This window comes from Geotrypetes seraphini, chromosome 9 (genome assembly GCF_902459505.1).
Source record: "Geotrypetes seraphini chromosome 9, aGeoSer1.1, whole genome shotgun sequence".
Lineage (NCBI taxonomy): Eukaryota > Metazoa > Chordata > Amphibia > Gymnophiona > Dermophiidae > Geotrypetes > Geotrypetes seraphini.
Window position 1 is genome coordinate 114,736,847 of NC_047092.1, and position 22,777 is coordinate 114,759,623.

A 22,777-nucleotide genomic window follows, 5' to 3' on the forward strand; every position below is an offset into this window, starting at 1 on the left:
ATACCGCACCATCTCCATGGTTGTGGAGCTCGGCACGGTTTTCAGGAATTGTAATGAGAAGGAACTACAAGGAAAGGCTAGATGAAGATCAGAGGAAAGAAGAATGTTAGAGGGCTAGGATGGCAGATGAGTAGGGGGTGTTAGATTCTTGAGAAAAGCCAGGTTTTCAGATGTTTGCGGAAGGGCTGGAGAGCACTCAGGTTCCGAAGAGGGGGGGTAAGGTTGTTCCAGAGCTCGGTGAATCTGAAGGGGAGGGAAGTCCCCAGTTTACCTGGGAGGGAGATGCCTTTTAAAGAGGGGAAGGATAATTTCGATTTTTGGGTGGGTCTGGTGGTATTAGGATTCGAGTAGCAATCAACAAACAGGGTGGGACGGGCTCTCGCCTGTTGTGTCAGGAGGCCCAAAAGATTTGGTCTTGGGCGACAGCTCGCCATTTATTCCTGAAAGCTGTCTACATCCAGGGAGAGCAAAATTCCTTAGCAGACAATCTCAGCAGAATTCTCCAACCCCACGAATGGACTCTCGATCCCATAACTCTCCAGTCCATTTTCGCTCAATGGGGCACTCCTCAGGTGGACCTTTTTGCAGCTCCTCACAATCATCAACTGCCCCAATTTTGCTCCAGACTCTACTCCCCTCATCGTCTGGCAGCAGATGCGTTTCTCCTGGATTGGACCAATCTATTCCTTTATGCATTTCCTTCTCTGCCTCTCATGTTGCGGACCTTGTTCAAGCTCAAGAGGGAACAAGCCACCATGATTCTCATCTCTCCACGGTGGCCCAGGCAACATTGGTTCTCCCTTCTGCTTCAACTCAGTTCCAGGGAGCCCATACTTCTTCCACTGTTTCCTTCTCTGCTTACTCAGCATCAGCAGTCCCTCCTACATCCCAACCTACAGTCTCTACCTCTGACAGCTTGGAAAAAACGACGGAGGCCTGGAACTGTCACAAAATCGCGCAGAAAAAGTGTCATAAAGCGGTAATAGAAGCCAAAAGAGACTATGAAGAAAAGATAGCGCAAGAAAACAAAAACTTTAAGCCCTTTTTTAAATATATAAAAGGAAAGAAACCAGCAAGAGAAACAGTGGGCCCTCTCAACGACCAAGGAAGGATAGGGTCAATCAAAGACAAACAGGTTGCCAATAGGTTAAATTCATTCTTTGCCTCTGTCTTCACAAACGAGGACACTACAACAATGCCAGACACTGGGAGGGTATTCACCGGAGGCATAGAGGAGAGCCTAACAACAATAAATGTGGAGTTGGACATGATTTACTTTCAGATTGACAAACTAAAAAGTGATAAATCCCCTGGACCAGATGGGATTCACCCGAGAGTATTAAAGGAACTTAAGATAGAAATTGGGGAACTACTACAATCCTTAGCTAACATGTCAATTAGAACCGGGCAAATACCAGACGACTGGAGGATAGCAAATGTCATCCCAATTTTCAAAAAAGGATCAAGAGGTGAACCAGGAAACTACAGACCGGTGAGTCTCACATCGGTTCCTGGGAAGATAATCGAAGCACTAATTAAAGACCGCATTGTACAACACTTGGAAAAGTACAACCTAATGAGAGCTAGTCAACACGGCTTCAGGAAAGGGAGGTCATGTTTGACAAATTTACTTCAATTCTTTGAGAAGGTTAACAAGCAAATAGATAGTGGAGATCCAGTGGACATAATTTACTTGGACTTCCAAAAAGCGTTTGACAAGGTTCCGCACGCAAGGCTTATGAGTAAACTACTAAGTCATGGAATAGGAGGAGAAGTGCACGGATGGATCAGAAATTGGCTAGAGAACAGAACGCAGAGGGTAACCATAAATGGGAATTTCTCGGACTGGGAAAAGGTGACCAGCGGCGTGCCCCAGGGCTCGGTTTTTGGGCCCATCTTGTTCAATATTTTTATAAATGACCTGGAAGAGGAAGCATCATGCAATATAATCAAGTTTGCAGATGATACAAAACTATGTCGGGCGGTTGGCTCTCAAAGGGACTGTGAGGATCTTCAGAAGGATCTAAATCAGCTGGAAACGTGGGCGATAAAGTGGCAGATGAATTTTAACATAGACAAATGCAAGGTGATGCATCTGGCAAAGAAAAACAAAGAACATGAATACAAGATGTCGGGGGTGACATTAGCCAAATGCGAACAAGAAAGGGATTTGGGGGTGCTGATAGACAGAACCCTAAAGCCATCGGCTCAATGCGTTGCGGTGGCAAAGAAAGCAAATAGGATGTTAGGCATGATTAAGAAGGGGATCACGAGTAGGTCGGAAGATGTTATAATGCCACTTTACAGAACAATGGTCAGACCACACTTAGAATACTTTATCCAACACTGGTCTCCATACCTTAAGAAGGATAAAATTCTGTTGGAGAGGGTGCAGAGGCGAGCCACGAAACTAGTCAAAGGCATGGAGAATTTAAGCTACAAGGAACGCCTCGGAAAACTGGGACTGTTCACCCTCGAAAAGAGAAGACTGCGTGGGGATCTGATAGAGACTTTTAAAATATTAAAAGGATTTGACCAAATTGACCAGGAAGCAGAATTACTGACATTTTCAGATGTGACACGGACAAGCGGTCATAGCCTGAAACTGAATGGCAGCAGGTTCAGGACAAATGTCAGGAAGTTCTGTTTCACACAACGAGTGGTGGGCGCTTGGAATGCTCTCCTGGAGGAGGTGGTGGCAGAGAATACTGTGCTGTGTTTCAAACGCAAGTTGGATGCACACCTTCTTGCAAATCATATTGAGGGATACGGGAAATCCGGGTCTCCAACAAGGAGCACCTAAATGGGCCTCTGCGTGTGCGGATCGCCAGACTAGATGGACATTGGTCTGATCCGGTGAAGGCATTTCTTATGTTCTTATGTTATCTCTCGGGCTGACCTCGGCTCATTCACTTCTTTCTCAGCCTGTCCGTTCTATTCTTGATGCTTCCAGGAAGCCAGCCACTCTTCAATGCTATCAACAGAAGTGGACCCGGTTTTCTTCCTGGTGCCTTCTGCATCATCATGATCCAACTTCGCTAGCAGTAGAACTAGTGTTGGATTATCTCCTTTCTTTGTCTAACTCTGGTCTCAAATCTACTTCTATCAGAGTCCACCTCAGTGCCATTACTGCTTTTCATGAGCCAGTTCACGGAAAACCTCTTACTGCTCATCCTTTGGTTTCCAGATTCATGCGGGGACTTTTCAATGTGAAACCACCTCTCAAGCCCCCTCCTGTGGTCTGGGATCTTAATATGGTTCTTTCCACCTTAATGAAGCCTCCTTTTGAACCATTGGCCACAGCCCATTTCAAATTTCTCACTTGGAAAGTGGTCTTCCTTATTGCTCTCACCTCTGCCAGAAGGGTCAGTGAGTTGCATGCACTAGTTGCAGATCCACCTTTCACAGTCTTTCACCATGGCAAGGTGGTTCTGCGTACACATCCAAAGTTCCTCCCTAAGGTTGTATCTGACTTTCATCTTAACCAGTCCATTGTCCTCCCTGTATTCTTCCCAAAACCTCATTCTCATCCTGGAGAACAGGCTTTGCATACTTTGGACTGTAAGCGTGCTTTGGCTTACTATTTAGAGCGCACTAAGCCGCACAGATCGTCTCCCCAACTTTTTCTGTCCTTTGATCCCAATAAGTTGGGACATCCTGTTTCTAAACGTGCGTTATCCAATTGGCTTGCTGCTTGCATCTCGTTCTGTTATGTTCAGACCGGACTGCCACTGGAAGGTTCTGTCACGGCCCATAAGGTTCGAGCTATGGCAGCGTCTGTAGCTTTCCTCAGATCAACTCCTATTGAGGAAATCTGCAAGGCTGCTACTTGGTCCTCAGTTCATATTTTCACATCTCATTATTGTCTGGATGCATTCTCCAGACAGGATGGACACTTCGTCCAATCTGTTTTACAAAATTTATTTCCTAATGGCCAACCTACTCTCCATCCCTCTTTTTGTTAGCTTGGAGGTCACCCATCAGTTAAGAATATGCTGCCTGCTTGTCCTGGGTGTTATCCAGGGTCAGCAGGCAGATATTCTTACGTCCCACCCTCCTCCCTGGGTTGGCTTCTTAGCTGGCTTATCCTAACTGGGGCCCACGCGCCTTGGTTGGGCGGGAAGGCACTCGCGCATGCGCGGTGCGGCCTAACTAGAACTTTCTAAGTTCTTAGAGTGCAATCACTCTAAAATTGTCCATACCGGAGCTCCGTCAGTGCCGTCACCCATCAGTTAAGAATATCTGCCTGCTGTCCCTGGGTAACACCTGTTACGGTAAGTAACTGTGCTTTTTCTGTTCATGAAATAAATAAATAAAAATTTTCTACCTATGTTGTCTGGCTATTTTATTAATGTTTATCCCTGTTTCCCGTTTTTGCTTTCTTCTGTCTTTCCTTAATTTTCTTTCCAGGGTCTACAGTCTATCTGCCTCTTCTCTCCTTCCTGTCTTCACTTCCTCTCCGCAGACTCCTATGTACGAGATGCAGGCAATGTTTATTATACCAAATATTTTATGCAGTTGAAAATATCACCTTATAACAAACCAAAGGCCTGACACGGTCTGTGTTTTGGAAAACACTCCTTCCTCAGAGGTCCATGGTTGCTAAGGTATAAAATAAACCGCAGTGAAAGGTATAAAACAACCGCCTGTATGGTATCCTTCTCCACTTAAAAGGTCCCTTGGTTTGTTATAAGGTGGTATTTTCAACTGCATAAAATATTTGGTATAATAATCATTGCCTGCATCTCATATATAGGAGTCTGCAGTTTGTTTTTTGTTTTTACTTTGGCTGGCGATACTGCAGTTTTCATTGGATTCCTTTGTGTTTCACTTCATCTCCTATATCCATCTCTGACTTTAATCTTTTCCTTTCAGTTTTCTTCCATTTATTTTTTTCTGTATCTCTCTCAGTGGCGTACCTAGCATATGTGACACCCGGGGCCCATCATTTTTTGACCCCCTCCCCCCACATCTGTACGAAAAACATGATATTTAGTAACAAGCCACATGTCACACATGAGTACCTAGGAAAAGGCAGCATCTTACATACTGCAGTGAGCAGTACAACATCAATACACCAGTTGTAAAACTAAACAAGCCAGACTAGTACAGATCAATCCTGCAGTCAATCCTAACAAAAAACCATGTCTTTTGAACACACAGAACACAGAAAACACCTTCACTTAGTATGGAATATGTAATCACAAACTAACATAAGCAATGCCTCTGCTGGGTCAGACCTGAGATCCATCGTGCCCAACAGTCCGCTCACGCGGCGGCCCAACAGGTCCAGGACCTGTGCAGTAATCCTCTATCTATACCCCTCTATCCCCTTTTCTAGCAGGAAATTGTCCAATCCTTTCTTGAACCCCAGCACCGTACTCTGCCCTATTACGCTCTCTGGAAGCGCATTCCAGGTGTCCACCACACGTTGGGTAAAGAAGAACTTCCTAGCATTCGTTTTGAATCTGTCCCCTTTCAACTTTTCTGAATGCCCTCTTGTTCTTTTATTATTCGAAAGTTTGAAGAATCTGTCCCTCTCTACTCTCTCTATGCCCTTCATGATCTTATAAGTCTCTATCATATCCCCTCTAAGTTTCCTCTTCTCCAGGAAAAAGAGACCCAGTTTCTCCAATCTCTCAGCATATGAAAGGTTTTCCATCCGCTTTATCGGACGCGTTGCTCTCCTCTGAACTCTCTCGAGTAACGCCATGTCCTTCTTAAGGTACGGCGACCAATATTGGATGCAGTACTCCAGATGCGGACGCACCGTTGCCCGATATAATGGCAGGATAACTTCTTTTGTTCTGGTTGTAATACCCTTCTTGATTATGCCTGACATTCTGTTTGCCTTCTTAGTGGCCACTGCGCACTGTGCCGTCGGCTTCATTGTCATGTCCACCATTACCCCCCAAGTCCCTTTCTTGGGTACTCTCATTTAATAACATGACTCCCATCGTATAGTTGTACCTCAGGTTTCTGTTTCCCACATGTAATACTTTACATTTCTCAACGTTGAACTTCATCTGCCATCTCGTCGCCCATTCCCCTAGTTTGTTCAAGTCCCTTTGCAATTCTTCGCAATCCTCTTTAGTCCGAGCGCCATTAAATAGTTTGGTGTCGTCCGCAAATTTTATAATCTCACACTTAGTCCCTGTTTCTAGATCATTTATGAATATATTAAATAGCAGCGGCCCGAGCACTGAGCCCTGCGGGACCCCACTCGTGACCCTCCTCCAGTCCGAGTAGTGGCCCCCTCTGTTTCCTACCCACCAACCAGTTTCTGATCCATCTATGTACGTCTCCTTCCACCCCATGGTTCTTCAGTTTCCGGAGTAGGCGTTCATGGGGCACCTTGTCAAAGGCTTTTTGGAAATCTAGATATATGATGTCTATGGGGTCTCTTTGTCCATCCGTTTGTTAATTCCTTCGAAGAAGTGCAATAAGTTCGTTAGGCATGATCTCCCCTTGCAGAAACCATGTTGGCTGGTTATCAGAAGTTTGTTTCTTTCAAAATGTTCATCGATGTTTTCTTTTATCAGTGCTTCCGCCATTTTCCCCGGAACCAAGGTCAGACTCACCGGTTTGTAGTTTCCCGGGACACCTCTTGATCCCTTTTTAAAGATGGGCGCAACGTTGGCTATCTTCCAGTCCTCTGGGATCATGCCTGTTTTCAGGGATAGATTGTAAATTTGCTGCAGCAGTTCCGCTATCTCCTCCTTTAATTCCTTCAAAACCCTTGGATGGATTCCATCCGGACCCGGGGATTTGTCAGTTTTTAGTTTTTCTATCTGCCTGCGTACATCTTCAAGGCTTACTTCCATGGATGTTAATTTTTCTGCTTGATTTCCATTGAAGAATTGTTCAGGTTCCGGTATGTTGGATGTGTCTTCGTTTGTAAATACAGACGAAAAGAACATGTTAAGTCTTTCTGCCACTTCTTTCTCCTCCTTCACCACTCTCTTCCTGTCGCCATCGTCCAAAGAACGGTTTGAAATTTTGTGCTTCCCTGGCTAGCCTCTCTTCATACTCTCTTTTAGCTTTTCAAACCACTTGATGACATTCTTTTTGATACTTCCTGTGCTCTTTCCAGTTCCCCCCAGTTTTCTCCTTTTTCCATTTCCTGAATTAATTTTTCTTATTGCCTATTGCTTTCTTCACTATTTTAGTTATCCACGCAGGGTCTTTTGTTCGACTCTTTTTGCACCCCTTTCTGAATCTGGGGATATACAGATTTTGCACCTCGCTCACCGTGTTCTTGAGAAAAGACCAGGCATGTTCTACCATTTGCCATTTTTTGGAAGTGTTCCTAAGTTTCTTCCTTACCATTTCCCTCATTGCTTCGTAATTTCCTTTCCTGAAGTTGAAAGTTGTCGCTATGGTTCTCTTTCCTTTTGGTATTCCTACCTCAACCTTGATCATATTATGATCGCTGTTGCCCAACGGTCCCACTACCTCTACTTCCTTTGTAGGTCCCCTTAACCCATTTAGGATTAGATCCAGAGTGGCATTTCCTCTCATTGGTTCTCTAACAAACTGCTCCATGAAACAATCTTGTATAGCCTCCAGGAATTCTGTCTCCCTAGCGCATTTTGAGCTTCCAAGACTCCAGTCTATCCCGGGGTAGTTGAAGTCTCCCATAATAACCAAGTTACCGCTTTTACATTCTTGCTTTTATCTCAGCTTCCATTTCTTCATCGATATCTCCGGTTTGCCCGGATGGACGATAGTATAGGCCAGCGGTCTCAAACACGCGGCCCGCGGGCCACATGTGGCTCTCCAAGTTTTATTTGCAGCCCGCGGTCTGGACTGGATAATTCCTTCCTTTTGGAGCAGCAGCGAGTCTGGCCGGTTCGTTCCGTTCAAAGCCGCGGGTTGGCGGCTCCTTGCGCTATTCGCTCCTGCATCGGAATCCTCTCTGACATCACAACATCAGAGAGGCTTCAGACGCAGGTGCGGATTTCGCAAGGAGCTGCCACCTGCGGCTTTGAATGGAATGAGCCTGCCAGATACGCTGCTGCTCCAGTGGCGTACCAAGGGGGGGGGGGGGCGGTCCGCACAACTGGTCACCCTCCACTGTTCTTCATAGAGTGCGGCTCGCGGATCGTCTAGAGCAGGGGTGCCCAACTGCTTCCCTTCCCTTCTCACCGCCGGCACCATGCTCTTTGATCTCCCTGCTTCTCTCGCCGCCTGACCTCAATTCTGATGTCGAGAGGACGTTCTGGCTAGCCAATCGCTGCCTGGCTGCCCGGAACGTCCTTTCCGACGTTAGAATTGACGTCGGGCAGCGAGAGTTGGTTGGACCCGTGGAGATCTCGGCCTGTTCCCGATGGCGCCAGCAGCAGCCTATTCCCCGGCGGCGGTGGCATGGGGGAGGGCAGGAAGGAAGAAAGAAAGAAGGGGGGGCTGGGAACCAGAAGGAAAAAAGAAAGAAGGGGGGGACAGGGAGCTAGTAGGAAAAAAGAAAGAAGGGGGGGGACAAGGAGCCAGAAACAAAGCAAAAAATGGGACAAGGAATCAGAGAAAGACAGACATAGAAAAATAAAGAAAAAGTTGGGAGAGGGAATGAGGTCTGGAGGAGAGGAAGCATACAGGAGGCTGAAAGAAGAGAAGAAATATTGGATGCACAGTCAGAAGAATAAAGTGCAACCAGAGACTGATGAAATTACCAAACAAAGGTAGGAAAATGATTTTATTTTCAATTTAGTAATATAAATGTGCCAGTTTTGAAAAAGAAAAGATATTAAACTTTAAATGTGAGTGCTGCAGAAAAAATAGAGTACTTGGAGGGCCACAGAAAAAATAGTTAATGTCTTATTATCCTTCCCCTCGCTAAAAGGCATTTCCCACACAGGAAAGCTAGGGACCTCCCTCCACTTCAAAATCACTGAGCTCTGGAACAACCTTACCTCCCCTCTTCAGAACTTGAGCTCTCTCCAAGTTTTCCGCAAACATCTGAAAACCTGGCTTTTCTCAAAAAATGTAAGTCTCCCTCCAACTTAGGAATCAAGGAAACTCTTATATCTTGGCATCCCAAGTCCTCTAAATTTTCTTCACACTTCTACCTCTAACCCTCTGTTGTAGTTCCTTCCTATTTCTCCTACTGTAAACCGCGTCGAGCTCTACAAACGTGGAGATGATGCGGTATACAAACCTAAGGATTAGATTAGATTATTAAAGAAATGACAATTTTGCATAAGGTAAAACTATTAAAGGAAAGTTTTATAAACTATAAAGAGTTTAACCTCATGCAAAATTGTCATTTCTTTAATAAGACATTAACTATTTTTTTCTGCGGCCCTCCAAGTACCTACAAATCCAAAATGTGGCCCCGCAAAGGGTTTGAGTTTGAGACCACTGGTATAGGCCCATCTTTATTTCAGGCCCTTTCCATCCCGGTATTGTAACCCATAGCGATTCCAGCTTGTTGGTCATCTCTGCTGTGTCCATTTTTGTCGATTGTATGCTTTCTTTTATGTATAGGGCTATTTCACCTCCTTTCTGTCCTGAGCTTGTACCCCGGCAGTGCTGTATCCCATTTGTTTTCTTCATTCCACCACGTTTCAGAGACTTCAATGATATCTATGTCCTCTGCATTGGCTATGGCTTCTAATTCCCCCATTTTGTTTCTTAGGCTCCTTGCATTAGTATATATGCAATTTAGATCCTGATATTTTCTTGTCTTAATTTCCTTTCCCAGTGCTTTGGTCTTTAGTTTCTTCTCTTTTGTTACAATCCTTCTAACCTCCTCTTCTGGGTTAGTCGACTCCTGTAATTTGTCCATTGTTTCTTCCCAGCCTTTTTTTCCCTCGGTATCTTTATGGGATACCTTCTTCCGAATCGTCGACACTAGGTCAACTGTCTGCTTTCCCCTTCTTCTTAGTTTAAAGCATGTTCTATTCCTCTCCTGACAACGTTTGCTAGAAATCTTGTTCCCACCGCGCTCAGATTCAGTCCATCTCTCCTGTAGAGCTTGCTCTTGCCCCAGAACGTTGTTCAGTTCCTCATGGCTTTTTTTGAGGCCGCTGCGCATCTGCACAGTGCGCAGCGGCTTCAAAAAAAGCCAACAGGATGCTGGGCATCATAAAAAGGGGCATAACAACCAGGATGAGGGAAGTCATCATGCCACTGTATCGAGCAATGGTGCGTCCGCATCTGGAATATTGTGTTCAATATTGGTCGCCGTACCTCAAGAAGGACATGGCGGTACTCGAGAGAGTCCAAAGGAGAGCAACAAAACTGGTAAGAGGGCTGGAACACTGCCCATATGCCGAGAGGTTGGATAGGCTGGGGCTCTTCTCTCTGGAAAAAAGGAGGCTCAGGGGTGATATGATAGAGACCTTCAAGATCATGAGGGGCATAGAGAGGGTGGATAGGGACAGATTCTTCAGGCTGAAGGGGACAACAGGTACGAGGGGGCATTCGGAGAAACTGAAGGGAGATAGGTTCAAAACGAATGCAAGGAAGTTTTTTTTTCACCCAAAGGGTCGTGGACACTTGGAATGCGCTACCGGAGGACGTGATTGGGCAGAGTACGGTACAGGGATTCAAACAGAGACTGGACGGATTCCTGAGGGATAAAGGGATCGTGGGATACTGAGAAAGCTAACCAGAAAATAAGTATAGAAACCCGACCAGGTCGTGCATGTGCAAGACCGGAGGGCTAGGACTTTGATGGGAAGATAGGACTCAATAGGAAACCAAGGTGGCATGGGGGCCCCTTCTGGTGATTTGGACAGGTCGTGACCTGTTTGGGCCGCCGCGGGAGCGGACTGCTGGGCAGGATGGACCTATGGTCTGACCCGGCGGAGGCACTGCTTATGTTCTTATGTTCTTATGAAGTGGAACCCTTCCTCCTCACACCATCTCCTCATCCACGTATTTATTGATTGTAGTTCCTCCTGCCTTTTCACATCTGCCCTCTGTACTGGTAGGATCTCTGAGAACTCTATCTTCTGGGTCCTCATCTTCAGCTTCCTTCCCAGAATCTTGAACTGTTCTATCTGTGTGCTTCTTCTGTAGTCTCTCCTGCTGACATCGTTCATCCCGATGTGGATCATTACTGTGGTTCCTTCCATCTCCGCTCCTTCCAGGATCTTTCCAATTTTGTCCACGATGTCCTTGGTTCTCGCTCCTGGGAGGCAGGTCACCAGTCGATCCTCTCTCCCTCCTGCTATGTGGCTGTCCACATGCCTCAGGATCGAGTCTCCCACTAGGATCGCTGACTTTCCCTTCTTTAGGTTTCGCTTCGGTCTCAGGTCAGTGTCCTCGGTTTGCTTCGCTGCTTCCTCTCCTGGGTATCGACTAGCCATTTTCTCCCCCTCGTGCGATGTTCCTCTGTGGGTGTCTTCTATGAGGTCATCTGCTTCTTGTTCTCCCTTCCATGTTGGTGTTGGTGTAACTTCATCGTTCATTTGAAGTTCGTTTTCTTCCACTCTCCTCCTGTAGGCTTCCTCAATGAATTTCTCGAGTTCCCTGACCTCCTCCTCAATGTGCCTCTAATTCATGAAATCTATAGCTGTCCTGATTGGGTCCTCTGTAGTGTGAAGTCCTAGCTCCTGTATCTTGTCCTCTAGTCGCTTTACTTCCTTCTTCAAGCTTTCCAGCTCCTGGCACCAAGAGGAGGTAGTCATACATATGACAGTCTGTGCAGGACACTGGAAAGCTCATCTTCTGGTTTCCCTCTGCTTCCATTGTTGTTCTCTCTCTCTGCCTGCTGCTGGTGTCCTCTCTCTCTCTCTCTCTCTGCCTGCTGCTGGTGTTCTTTCTCTCTCTCCCTTCCCCCCCCCCACCTCTCTCTCTCTCTCTCTCTCTCTCTCTCTTTGCCTCTTTCTCTGCCTCTGTGCAGGACACTGGAAAGCTCATCTTCTGGTTTCCCTCTGCTTCCATTGTTGTTCTCTCTCTCTGCCTGCTGCTGGTGTCCTCTCTCTCTCTCTCTCTCTCTCTCTCTCTCTCTCTGCCTGCTGCTGGTGTTCTTTCTCTCTCTCCCTTCCCCCCCCCCCCACCTCTCTCTCTCTCTCTCTCTCTCTCTCTCTCTCTTTGCCTCTTTCTCTGCCTCTGTGCAGGACACTGGAAAGCTCATCTTCTGGTTTCCCTCTGCTTCCATTGTTGTTCACTCTCTCTCTGCCTGCTGCTGGTGTCCTCTCTCTCTCTCTGCCTGCTGCTGGTGTTCTCTCTCTCTCTCTCTCTCTCTCTCTGCCTGCTGCTGGTGTTCTCTGCCTCTCTCTCTCTCTCTCTCTCTGCCTGCTGCTGGTGTTCTCTCTCTCTCTCTCTCTCTCTCTCTGCCTGCTGCTGGTGTTCTCTGCCTCTCTCTCTCTCTCTCTCTCTGCCTCTCTCTCTCTCTGCCTCTCCCTCTTTTACAAAATTGTAGTGTGGATTTTAGCCACGGTGGTAACAGCTCTGACGCTCATAGAATTCTGAGCATCAGAGCTGCTACCACCATGGCTTGTACTAAAAAACGCTCCACAGTTTTGTAAAAGGGGGGATAAAACAGAAATACATAGACAAAGGTTAAATTGAACTAGTAAGAAGCTGGACTTTGCATACAGTGCACCATAGAAACATTGACACATGTCTCTTAAAGCAATAAATAAATAGAAATTTTTTTTCTACCTTTATCTTCTGTGGTTTCTGCTTTCCTCATCTTCTTGTAACTCTCTTCCTTCCATCCACTGTCTGCCTTCTCTCTTCCCCTATATGGCATCTTCTCTCCTTCTGTGCCCCTTCCAGAAACTGTATACCTCCCCCTTCCATCTCTCCTTTCACCCCATTGGTCTAGCATCTCTCTCCTCTCCTTCCCTCTCCCACACCTCTCCTCTGCAATCCCTTTCCCTTTTTTCCCTCATTTTCCTTTTCAATTTATTTTCTGCATCTGTCTAGATTACGTTCTTACTACCCTCTCATCAATGTCTTTTTTTACTGTCTACCTAAAGCTTGCCACCTCTTTCCCTTGCCCCTCCAGTGTTTCCCTAATTCAATCCTTTTCTCCCCATCATGTGCCCTCCTTTTATTTATCCCCTCCTTCCATCATGTACCCTCTTTCTCCAACCCTTCCATCCAGTACCTTCTCCTCTCTGTCCACTTCCATCCAGCGTCTGCTCCCCTCTTTCTCTCCTCCCATTTCCTTCCTGCATTTGCTCCCTTATCTCTCCCATCTGCACTTCCATCCAGCATAGGCTCCCCACTACCATCCAATGTCTGCCTTTTCTCTCGCCATCCACCCCTCTTCAATCAGCATCTGTCTCCTTTCTTTCCCTCCAATATCCTTCCCCCTTATGTCTCTTCCCTTTCTCTGTACATCAATTCCATCAGCACCACCCTTCCATACCACCTTGCCCCGTTTCTTTCCCTCCACCACTCTTCCATTCCAGCAATCCTGCTCCTATCTCTCCCTTCATGCAGCAAGGTCCCACGATGACAGTAGCTGCCAGCTGCCGGTCCTCCCCACTCCGACATACTTGCTCTGGAGCGGACTCAACAGCCGTATGCTGGAAGATCCCGCGATGACTCATCTGCTGGCTCTGCTCCGGTAGAAGTAAGTTACGTCGGAGGGGGTGGACCCGGCAGACGCAGGTAGTTGTGGCAAAGTCCTGCAATGACTGCGTCTGCCGAGTCCACCCCCTCCGACATAACTTACTTCTTCCGGAGCAGAGCCGGCAGACGAGTCATCACAGGACCTTCCTGCACCTCAGCGCGGCTGCCGACTCTGCTGCAGAGAAAGTAAGTCAGAGGTAACGTGACCATTTATTTTTTTCATCAAAAGGGGACATCTATTAATTGACTGTGTATCCTTTCTTTCATTTCTTTCTTTCTGCACTCAGGCCCAACAATTGTCCCTTTCTATTCCCTCCTTCCTTCCTTCCCATGTCCTTAGTGCCCCCAGTGCCTCGTTCCCGTGTTCTTAGTGCCTCCGTCCTGTGTCCATAGTGCTCCCAGTGCCTCCGTCCTGTGTCCATAGTGCCCCCAGTGCCTCCTTCCTGTGTCCATAGTGCCACCAGTGCCTCCTTCCCGTGTCCATAGTGCCCCCAGTGCCTCCTTCCCGTGTCCATAGTGCCCCCCGTTCTGTTTTCTTAGTGCCCCCAGTGCCTCCGTCTTGTGTCCATAGTTTCAAGTTTAATAAAATTTTGATTAATCGCTTAATCGTAATTCTAAGCGATGTACACAGTACTAAAATTACAAAATTTAGGGAACAATACAACTCATAACAAGAGCTAAGTCTTGGAGGACTATTGACAAACTTGACAAACCTATAAAACACTAGGGAGGAAAGGAAAAAAGAACTACATGTTATTTGAAACTAAGCAAGACATTTAAGGAAAATACATGAAGGTATGGGAAGTCAAAATACTATAGTGCCCCCGTCCTGTGTCCATAGTGCCCCCAGTGCCCCCATCCTATGTCCATAGTGCCCCCATCCTGTGTCCATAGTGCCCCCAGTGCCCCCGTCCTTTGTCCATGGTGCCCCCAGTGCCTCCTTCCCTTGTCCTTAATTCCCCCCAGTGCCTCCTTTTTATGTCCCCCCACTACCTTCCGGATTTTGTCCACCCCCAAAGCCAGCCTGCCTGCCTATCTCCCTCCCTCCCTGCCGCGCTAACGCCAGCCAGCTTGCCTGCCTACATCCTTCCCTCCCTGCCGTGGAAAAAAAAAAGCATGCCTCTCCTTCCTTTCCCCCGGTCCGCGCCTGCAGTCTTACCTCCCTGCTGCTGCTAATCACCAACAAGAATTCTTCTTTCCGACGTCAATTCTGGCGTCGGAGAGGACGTTCCGGGCCAGCCAAACACTGGCTGGCTGGCCCGGAATGTCCTCTCCTACGTCAGAATTGACGTCGGAAAGAAGAATTCTTTTGGCGATTAGCAGCAGCAGCAGGGAGGTAAGATTGCCGGCGCGGGACGGGGAAAGGAAGGGCAGGAGGACCCGGACCTGGCCCAAGCTGTGCACCCGAGGCGGACTGCCCCCCCCCTTGGTAAGCTACTGATCTCTCTGCTTCTATTTACAGCTTTCCATCTCCCTCATCCTGTTATTATCCAGGTTATTTTTGCTAACTCTTCCCTCTCTCCTCAATTCCAGCATCTTCTCTTTCCCTCTTTATTTTCACTCTTCTAACCAGTATCTACTATCTTGCCCTCTCCATCCAGCATATCCTATCCCCTTTCCTCCAACACATCTCTTTCTTCCTCCACCTCCATCTAAAATCTTTCCTCATCACCTTTTATCATTTGCTTCTTCAAACACTCTGGAGAATGGAGTCGTTTGTCAGGGGCAAGTCTGACATACAGGCAGGCAGCTGATTCCTCCCGGCAACAGCCGTGTTTGCCGGCTGCCAGGAGGTGGGGAGAATGAGGCGTCGGTGTTGTATCCAGATTGCGAGCAGTCCTGGCTTTGGTCTCTCTCCCTCTAAACTGTCTGGCAATAATGAAGCTAGACGCCGCAAGGGCCTTCCCTTTTGCCAAATCGTTATAGACTCTGCCGGACTCGATCCCGCCCCCTCTGAAGTTACTTCCTGATTTTGAGGAGCGGTATCAAGACCGGCAGAACCTATTGCGATTTGGCAAAAGGGAAGGCCCCCGTGGCATCTGGCTTCATTATTGATAGACAGTTTAGTGGGACCGGGACCGAAGGCAGGGCTGCTCACAATCCAGATGCACTGCTGACTCCTCACTCTCCCTTCCTCCCGGCGGCTGGCAAACAGTATGGAGGACTGCCACAGCTGCTGCTGAGAGGAATCAGCTGCCTGCCTGCATGTCTGGCCTGCCCATGACCCGAGATTCTATTCCTCACAGCAGAGACCCCCGGTAGGTTTAAATTATGATATATTTTTTAAACTATAGTAGTTAGAGAAATACTCAAGTGTAGACTCAATTATAAACAGATGACACCCTCTCCCCCCCAAAAAAAAACAACCCTACCTTGGGGCCATTTTTCTGACCTCAAAAGCTTGGTTTATATTTCAGTATATACGGTAAATGTGAAACTCTGTTTTAGTGTAAAAAATTGTGGCTTAACTTAATAATATAAAGGCTTTATTCTTTTCACATTAAGGAATTTTCAGTTTTTCCAGTTAATATTTCATCTTATTTCAGTGTCAGTTTCATCGGATGTCATTTGGTGTATAATGTTTGCCCCTTTGTCACCCAGATCTTTTTTGATTTGAAAAATTTAGAATCTCTTAATCAGTGTGCCTGTAGAGAATTTTGATTTTTCCAGTTCTTATGGTCAGCCTCAGTGTAAAGTTATCGAGCTTTTAGAATGTCACACACTTAATCCTGGACTACTGGAACGAGTAAGCTGTGTGCTGCCTCTTACAAGAAAGCATTAGTCTGTCATAAGATTGCCTTTATTAGTGAAAATTGAGAGGCTATTGCCTGAAGTCGAGTTGTGCTTTTTCCACTACAAGGACTCTTTGTTTCAGGATACTTTGACCCATCCTTACTATGAGTCCAGAAGAGCATGAATTTCTGAAATATTAACGCCAGCTGATCCAAGCTTCAGGTTTTGCCTGGCTTTGTAATCAGATTAAGTTTGTTTTTTAACATTTGGGGATTTAACACGAATATAGTGGTGAAGAAGTGCTTTTGCGCATTGTGGAAATTTAAAGACCTTTAAAAAATACTTAAAAAAAAAATACTTTGACCCTACATCCTTTAGATTACTGGTAAAGTCTTTGGTTCTATCAATACTGGACTATTGCAATATTGTTTATCTGGGTATCCCAAAGAAAACAGTATGAAAATTAAGAATAGTACAGAACACGGCAGTTCGCTTGATATTTGAATTGAAGAAAAGCGACCACATTAGCCCCTACTACAGACTGCTACACTGGTTGCCAATGGAGGCGCGAATAATGTTCAAGTTTGCTTGTATTGGTTTCAAGCAGGCCTGGGGACTAGCACCTTCCTATCTACCACATTTCGTACTACACAACCCCACATGGTCAACCAGAAATTGTAACATATTTGCATACCCAAGGATCCTTTTTGGACAGGTCATTAATGTTTCAAGCAAGCAAACAGCAGTCCTGGCTGGGTAACTACATCAAAGGAATCTTTTGTACACTGAGACACAAACTGTTGTGTCCGTTGTTGAAAGCTCACGTCTGGAATTTACACCCTGAGGCAGCAATATGCTGGCCATCGTTGGTGTTCCGATCGAGCTTTTAAACAAAAGATAAGTTTTGAGTCACTTTTTGTGATGGTTTTGACTTTGACTTAGCCTTTATTTTCACCATTTATTTATCTATCTAATTTATTCATAACATGACATAGAGCCATAGTGGTCCCCTTGGGAGGTTTTTATGCCAATGAGGCTTGCTGCCCGAACACCTTAGCCACTGTTGTGGCGGTGGGAGGTTTTTTGTCTGAGGCTTGTCCTCCCATTGGGGTACCTTTCAGCTCATGTTGTAGTTTATTACCTTGTACTAGTTTGCTGTGAAAGTGTTTGTGGATATAACTACATCAATGGAGCCAGGCTGACTGACCTAAGGCGCCTTTTGGAAAGTAATTAAAACTACTGTTTGACAGATTCATATCCTAAACAGAAGCCACACTAAATTTATATTTTCCTTCTGTCTATTTCTTATGTAATATGTTATACCTTCACTATTTGCATTCTGTAATTTGCTGATTGTCCAGCCATCTTCGATGTGAACCGCTTAGAAGTCATCTGACTATGGCGGTATAGCAGAATAATGTTATTTATTATTTTGAGGGTTAGAGACAGTTGAGGTGGTAAATGCCTTCCCTATAATTGGATAGCCCCTGTTTTTATGTTTCCTGTTAACCCAGACCTATCCTAAGAAGTAGATGTACAAAGAACATAGTTATTGCAGTACTAGTAAATTTTGTTACTAGAGGGACCTGTGAAAAAATTGGGGTCTTCAGCTGAAACTATTTGATATGAGTTTAGATTGCAGTTACTTAGGTTAGCCCAATTTGTATGATGTGAACCAATTTTCAGTTTTGCACCTCCATGTTGGGGGCAGTCTTTCAGTATGAACTGAAAAGCTGGTACAGGTGCAAGATCCTTTATCTGAAATTTCTAAAACTAGAATATTACTGGTCGCAAGGACTTTGGGTAAGGGTTGTTGTACCAGGTGCCGCCGCCGGCCACCATGAAAAAGTGCTCTGGAAGTCTGAATGAGGTCAGAAGAGCCAAGAGACGGATCAAAGACCCAGGTTGTCCCCCTTCTGCAGTGGGATGGGTGTCTCTGCTTTCTTTGTAGATGCGGCTGTCCTCTCTACTTGTCTCCTCTGGCTTGGAGCAGGATTCTGTCCCTCATGAGTGGGTGGGGGTGGGTGGAAGAACTCCTTCTTTAGTAACTCTCCAGACCGATCTAGCTATAGATCTTACAGATGAGTGTTATCTCATCATGACCAGCAGGTGGAGACTGAGACAAAACTTTGGAATGCTACATAATAGGTGACTTTCCCTTATTCCATCAGTCTTCTTTCAGTCTCCAGCAGGTGTGAGTGAGTTGTACCCTTCTCCCTTGGTTAGGGCTGTTGGAATTTGTTTAGGGCTCCTAGTCCCTGTTTTGGTGCTGGATTGAGCTTGGGTGGGGCCTGTTTGGGGGGTCTGTCTGACCTTGGGGGTGTCACACCCTGCGGGTCTCATGCTGGGTGCCTCCCCCCTTTCCTCTACCTTCCCAACATTTTTTTTTTTTTTTAAAGGTGCTTCAGCAATAAGCCTTGCCCAAAATTCAAGTAAGGCATACTGCTTTGAGAGTCAGTGGAGTCTGTTCTGTGAAAAAAAAAAATCCTGAGGCAGTGCTTGTCTGAAGGGTTGCTTTCCCTTTAAATTTGCTGTAAATTACTATACTTTTTAACTAACTGGCACTTTTGTTTAGCTAGGTCGCGTATGTAGCAATGAGCACTTTACAAGGGAAAAAGTGTTCTTTGTGTTACAGATGCAAGACACTCGCGGCCGGCCTGTGCAGAAGCAGTGCAGCCCAGAGCAGTGGAGGAGCCTGTCTCCTGCCCACCCACCGATCGATTTGGTACATTGGACCTGAATGGGGCGCACACTTGCTGGACCAGCATGTCTGGGGCTCAGGCAAAGTGGCTCCTCCCTACTTCTTTGTGCCCTTAAGATAGGGCTTGGTGTGAGGCCAGTCAATACGCCAAGAGTCGTCCGCCAGCAAGGCGAGACCAAGACATCCAGCAGGCATCTTTCACTGCCATGATAGCTCAGGTGAGCAATTCTGGAGCCCCTTCCTTCCTGCCAGTGGGGAAGGCTGTTCTGCTCCATCCTTCGCATGTCTTCCTATTAAAGGAGCACACTCCTCTGTTTTTAAGAGGTGTTCTGGGGTCCCCCCCATACTCACTTTTATAGAGAATGATAGTGGTGGTGAGAGCCTTATTTTTTGTTTTGCTTTCTTCCATCTCCATAGCTGGTCCAAGGCTTTTCCCTTCCACTGTGGAGTGGAGGTCATGTCCCTTTCATCTTTCTCCATTGAAGGTCCTTTGTGGGATGACTTGAAGGGCAGTGGTCACTGCCAATGGCTCCTACTTTGCTGTCCCTGGCCGGTTAGCATCTGTGGTTATCTGGTTGATCCTACCAGTAGCATATGCTTCTGGCTCAGTTACCAAAGTGGCTTGTGGTGGACAAGCGTTTATAGTGAAACCACAGGCCTATTTCCCTTCTATGCTGAGGATCGAGAACCAGATGGCAGAGGGGAGGAACCGCCGGACGCTATGGAGACAAAGCCCGACAGAAGGGACCAGATGGCCAAATACCTGGCTGGGTCAGGCTTGCTAGGTGTCAATTGGGGGGGAGACTTAATAGTTGGAGCGGTGGCATGGACTCTCTCTCTTATCCGGGTGGTGGCTTAATAGTCGGAGCAGTGCAGACCTTTCCTTGGGAGCTTAATGGTCGGTCTGTTGGGAGCAGTGCCCTTTTCAAGGGAGCATAAAGTGGGCAGGATCCTGGAGACCTTGGTGTGGAGAGAGAGAAAGAGAGAGAGAAGGTGGGGGAAGGGCCTGCTGTGATGTCCTCCAGCCTGCACCTAACCGGCGTATAGAAGGACTTTTTTTTTTTTGTGCATCACTTTGAGCTAAAAAGGCACAGCGATTTATAAATAAATTCTTTATATGTTTCAGCTGGGGCTTTTTAAGGTACCGCTTATGGCCACCAGAGGGAGCCAGCACTGAAAGTCCGGATGAGGTCAGATTTGCTCACTGCATCTGAACATCAGTTATCCCGACAAGCAGGCAGGTATTCTCACTAGTGGGTGACGTCATCCAACGGAGCCCCGATGCGGACATCTCACAAGCATAGTTGCTTGTAGAAACTTTTAGAAGTTTCGAGTTGCCCACACCGCGCATGCGCGAGTGCCTTCCCGCCTGATGCACCGGGCGTGTCTCCTCAGTTCTTTCTCTTCCGCGGAGCTAAGAAGTTTGCCTTTGAACTCTCTGCGCGAAGTTCTCTTTTTGTGCCTTCTGTGCCCACGGGTTTGGGTTCTTTTGCTCATTCCTGTTGGCTCACGTTGCGTTTTGTTGTTTTTGCAAAAAAAAAAAAAAAATTTTGTTCGAACGTTCGACCGGGCAAGTCGTGCGGCCGCGGCCCCATGGCTTCGACCTTGCAGCGGAGCTTTTTTGGCCTATGTCCCAGCCTGTTACCGGTTTTAAAAAGTGTGTCAAGTGCCAGCGCGCGATTTCGTTGACGGACCCGCATCGACGCTGTCTTCAGTGTCTCGGTCCTCAACATCTTCCGAAATCGTGCCGGCCTTGCTCCACGCTCACAGCACGTGCATTTAAGCATCGCTGTATTTTGTGGGAGTCGCTGTTTGGCATGGAGGCGTCCCCGGTGCGGCCCTCTTCCCAGGGCGCCACGCCTTCGACTTCCGATTCTACAACTTTGGCCTTGAGTCTGCTCAAGCCTGCCTCGTTCGTACCGGCTTCAACCTCGACGCAGGCTGCGGTACCTTCTGATGTCTCTTCAGGTCAGATAGCGCAGCCCCCTATCCCTCCAGTGGTGCTTAAGGTGCCCAAGGCCTACAAATCCAAGCCCCCTGGAGGCCAGCTGACCAACGTCTGTGCAGGAGGTCCCATTTCTGATGTGGATCCCTCTTTGTCGGCGTCGTTTCATGCCTTGATGGAGCAGAGGTTTGTCGAGCTCATGACCAAACTTGGGCCGACGATTCTCTCCAAGATCCAGCCTGGGCACGCGGAAGCCTCCCGTGAGGTCGAGCCTCCTCAGCGCACACTCTCATTGCTGGGAGCAGAGTCTCGGCGAGTGTCTGGTCTGGCTTTGGGGCACGTCTCGCAGGGAGCAGAGTCTTTGCCCATGCCACCTTTGAAGCCGATACCTTCATTCCATGGCTTGCCTAGTCCGGACCCTTCCTCGGCGATGCCGGGCCTCGAACCTTGGGGAGCGCCTCGGGGGACCTCGTCTCAGCCGTTGATGCTTCGATCTACGGCCTCCAGTCCCATCTACTCGGTGGCTGCCTCGTCTGGACGTCGCTCTCCTTGTCGCTCGAGGCCTGCTTCTCAACACAGCTCCGGTCGTCGATCGAGGCATTCTTTGAGGCATTCATCGGGGCATTCATCAAGGCACGCCTCGCCTCGTCGGAAGCAACCTTTCCGGGAGTTTTCTCCGGAATACTCACCCCCTCCTCCCATGCCAGAACTTGAAGACTGCGGGGGCTCGTTCTCTCCGTGCTGGTCCTCGACATCGGCGGACCAGGCCGCCTCATCATCTTCAAGCCCGCCTCGTGGCCCGGCTCTGGCGGACCAGTTGTCCTCGTCCTTCCTGAGGCAGATGGCGGTGGATCTGGATCTCACCCTGGATTCGGGTTCCAAGTTCTCGAAGGAGTATCTTGAGACGATGCATCTTCCTCAACCTCCTGCCGAGTCTCTGCGCCTGCCTCTACACAAGCTTCTGGACCAGACTTTCATGCGGTGCTTCGAGACCCCTTACTCCATCCCAGTGGTTCCAGGGAAGTTGGATGCTCGCTACCGCACGGTGCACCATAAGGGCTTCGATGGGGCACAGCTTTTGCACCAGTCTCTCTTGGTTGAATCCTCTCTGAAGCGGTCTCACCCCTCCCAGGTCTATGCTTCCACCCCTCCTGGTCGGGAGGGCAAAACCATGGACCGTTTTGGCAGGCGCATCTACCAGAACTCGATGATGGCTTTCATTTTGCCACCTACTTCGAGTTTTTCCTCTCCATCCTGCAAAAGTTTTTGCCCTATCTGGACTCTCAGGCTCGCTTCGAGTACTCCGAGGTACTGGCATCGTTGTTCCAACTACGCCTGCAGATGATGCAATCGTCTTACGACGCTTTCGAGCTCTCGGCCAGGGCGGCAGCCTGTTCGGTGGCCATGAGGCGCTTGGCGTGGCTTCGCACCATTGATATGGACCCGAACCTCCAGGACAGACTGACGAACGTTCCCTGTGCGAGGGCGGACTTGTTCGACGAGTCCATTGAGGCAGCAACGGAGAAGTTATCCAAGCATGAAAAATCTTTTCAGTCCATCCTCCGCCAGAAGCCCAAGCCTGTCATCTCTCGTCCAGCTCGTCCTCCTATGATTTATCAGCGACGCTACCCGCCGAAGCAGGCCCCTGCCATTCGGCCGCCGGTGAAGAGGCAGCATCAGCAGAAGCCCTAATAGAAGCCTCAACCTTCTGCTGTCCCCAAGGCTCCCCAGCCTATTTGACTGTCGTAGGGAGCATAACTTGCACCGTTCTGCCCTCCCCGGTTTTTCCCATCGGAGGTCGTCTCCATCATTTTTACCATCGTTGGACGACTATTACCACCGACCTCTGGGTCCTTTCCATCGTA

The 22,777-nt window shown here is 47.7% G+C and overlaps 1 protein-coding gene across 4 annotated transcripts in view; it reads left to right on the top strand.

The window, feature by feature from the left end:
* Nucleotides 1-22,777, top strand: part of HDLBP (high density lipoprotein binding protein) — a 783,060-nt gene that overhangs the window by 536,844 nt on the left and 223,439 nt on the right. The window contains exon 24 of one of the 4 annotated variants that reach the window (XM_033958797.1): nucleotides 1,227-1,238. The exons of the other annotated variants lie outside the window; for them this stretch is intronic. Within the exon in view, the coding sequence (XP_033814688.1) occupies nucleotides 1,227-1,232 (6 nt within the window). The 3' untranslated portion in view covers nucleotides 1,233-1,238. Of the gene's footprint in view, nucleotides 1-1,226; nucleotides 1,239-22,777 lie in introns of those variants that run through there. 4 annotated transcript variants of the gene reach the window in all.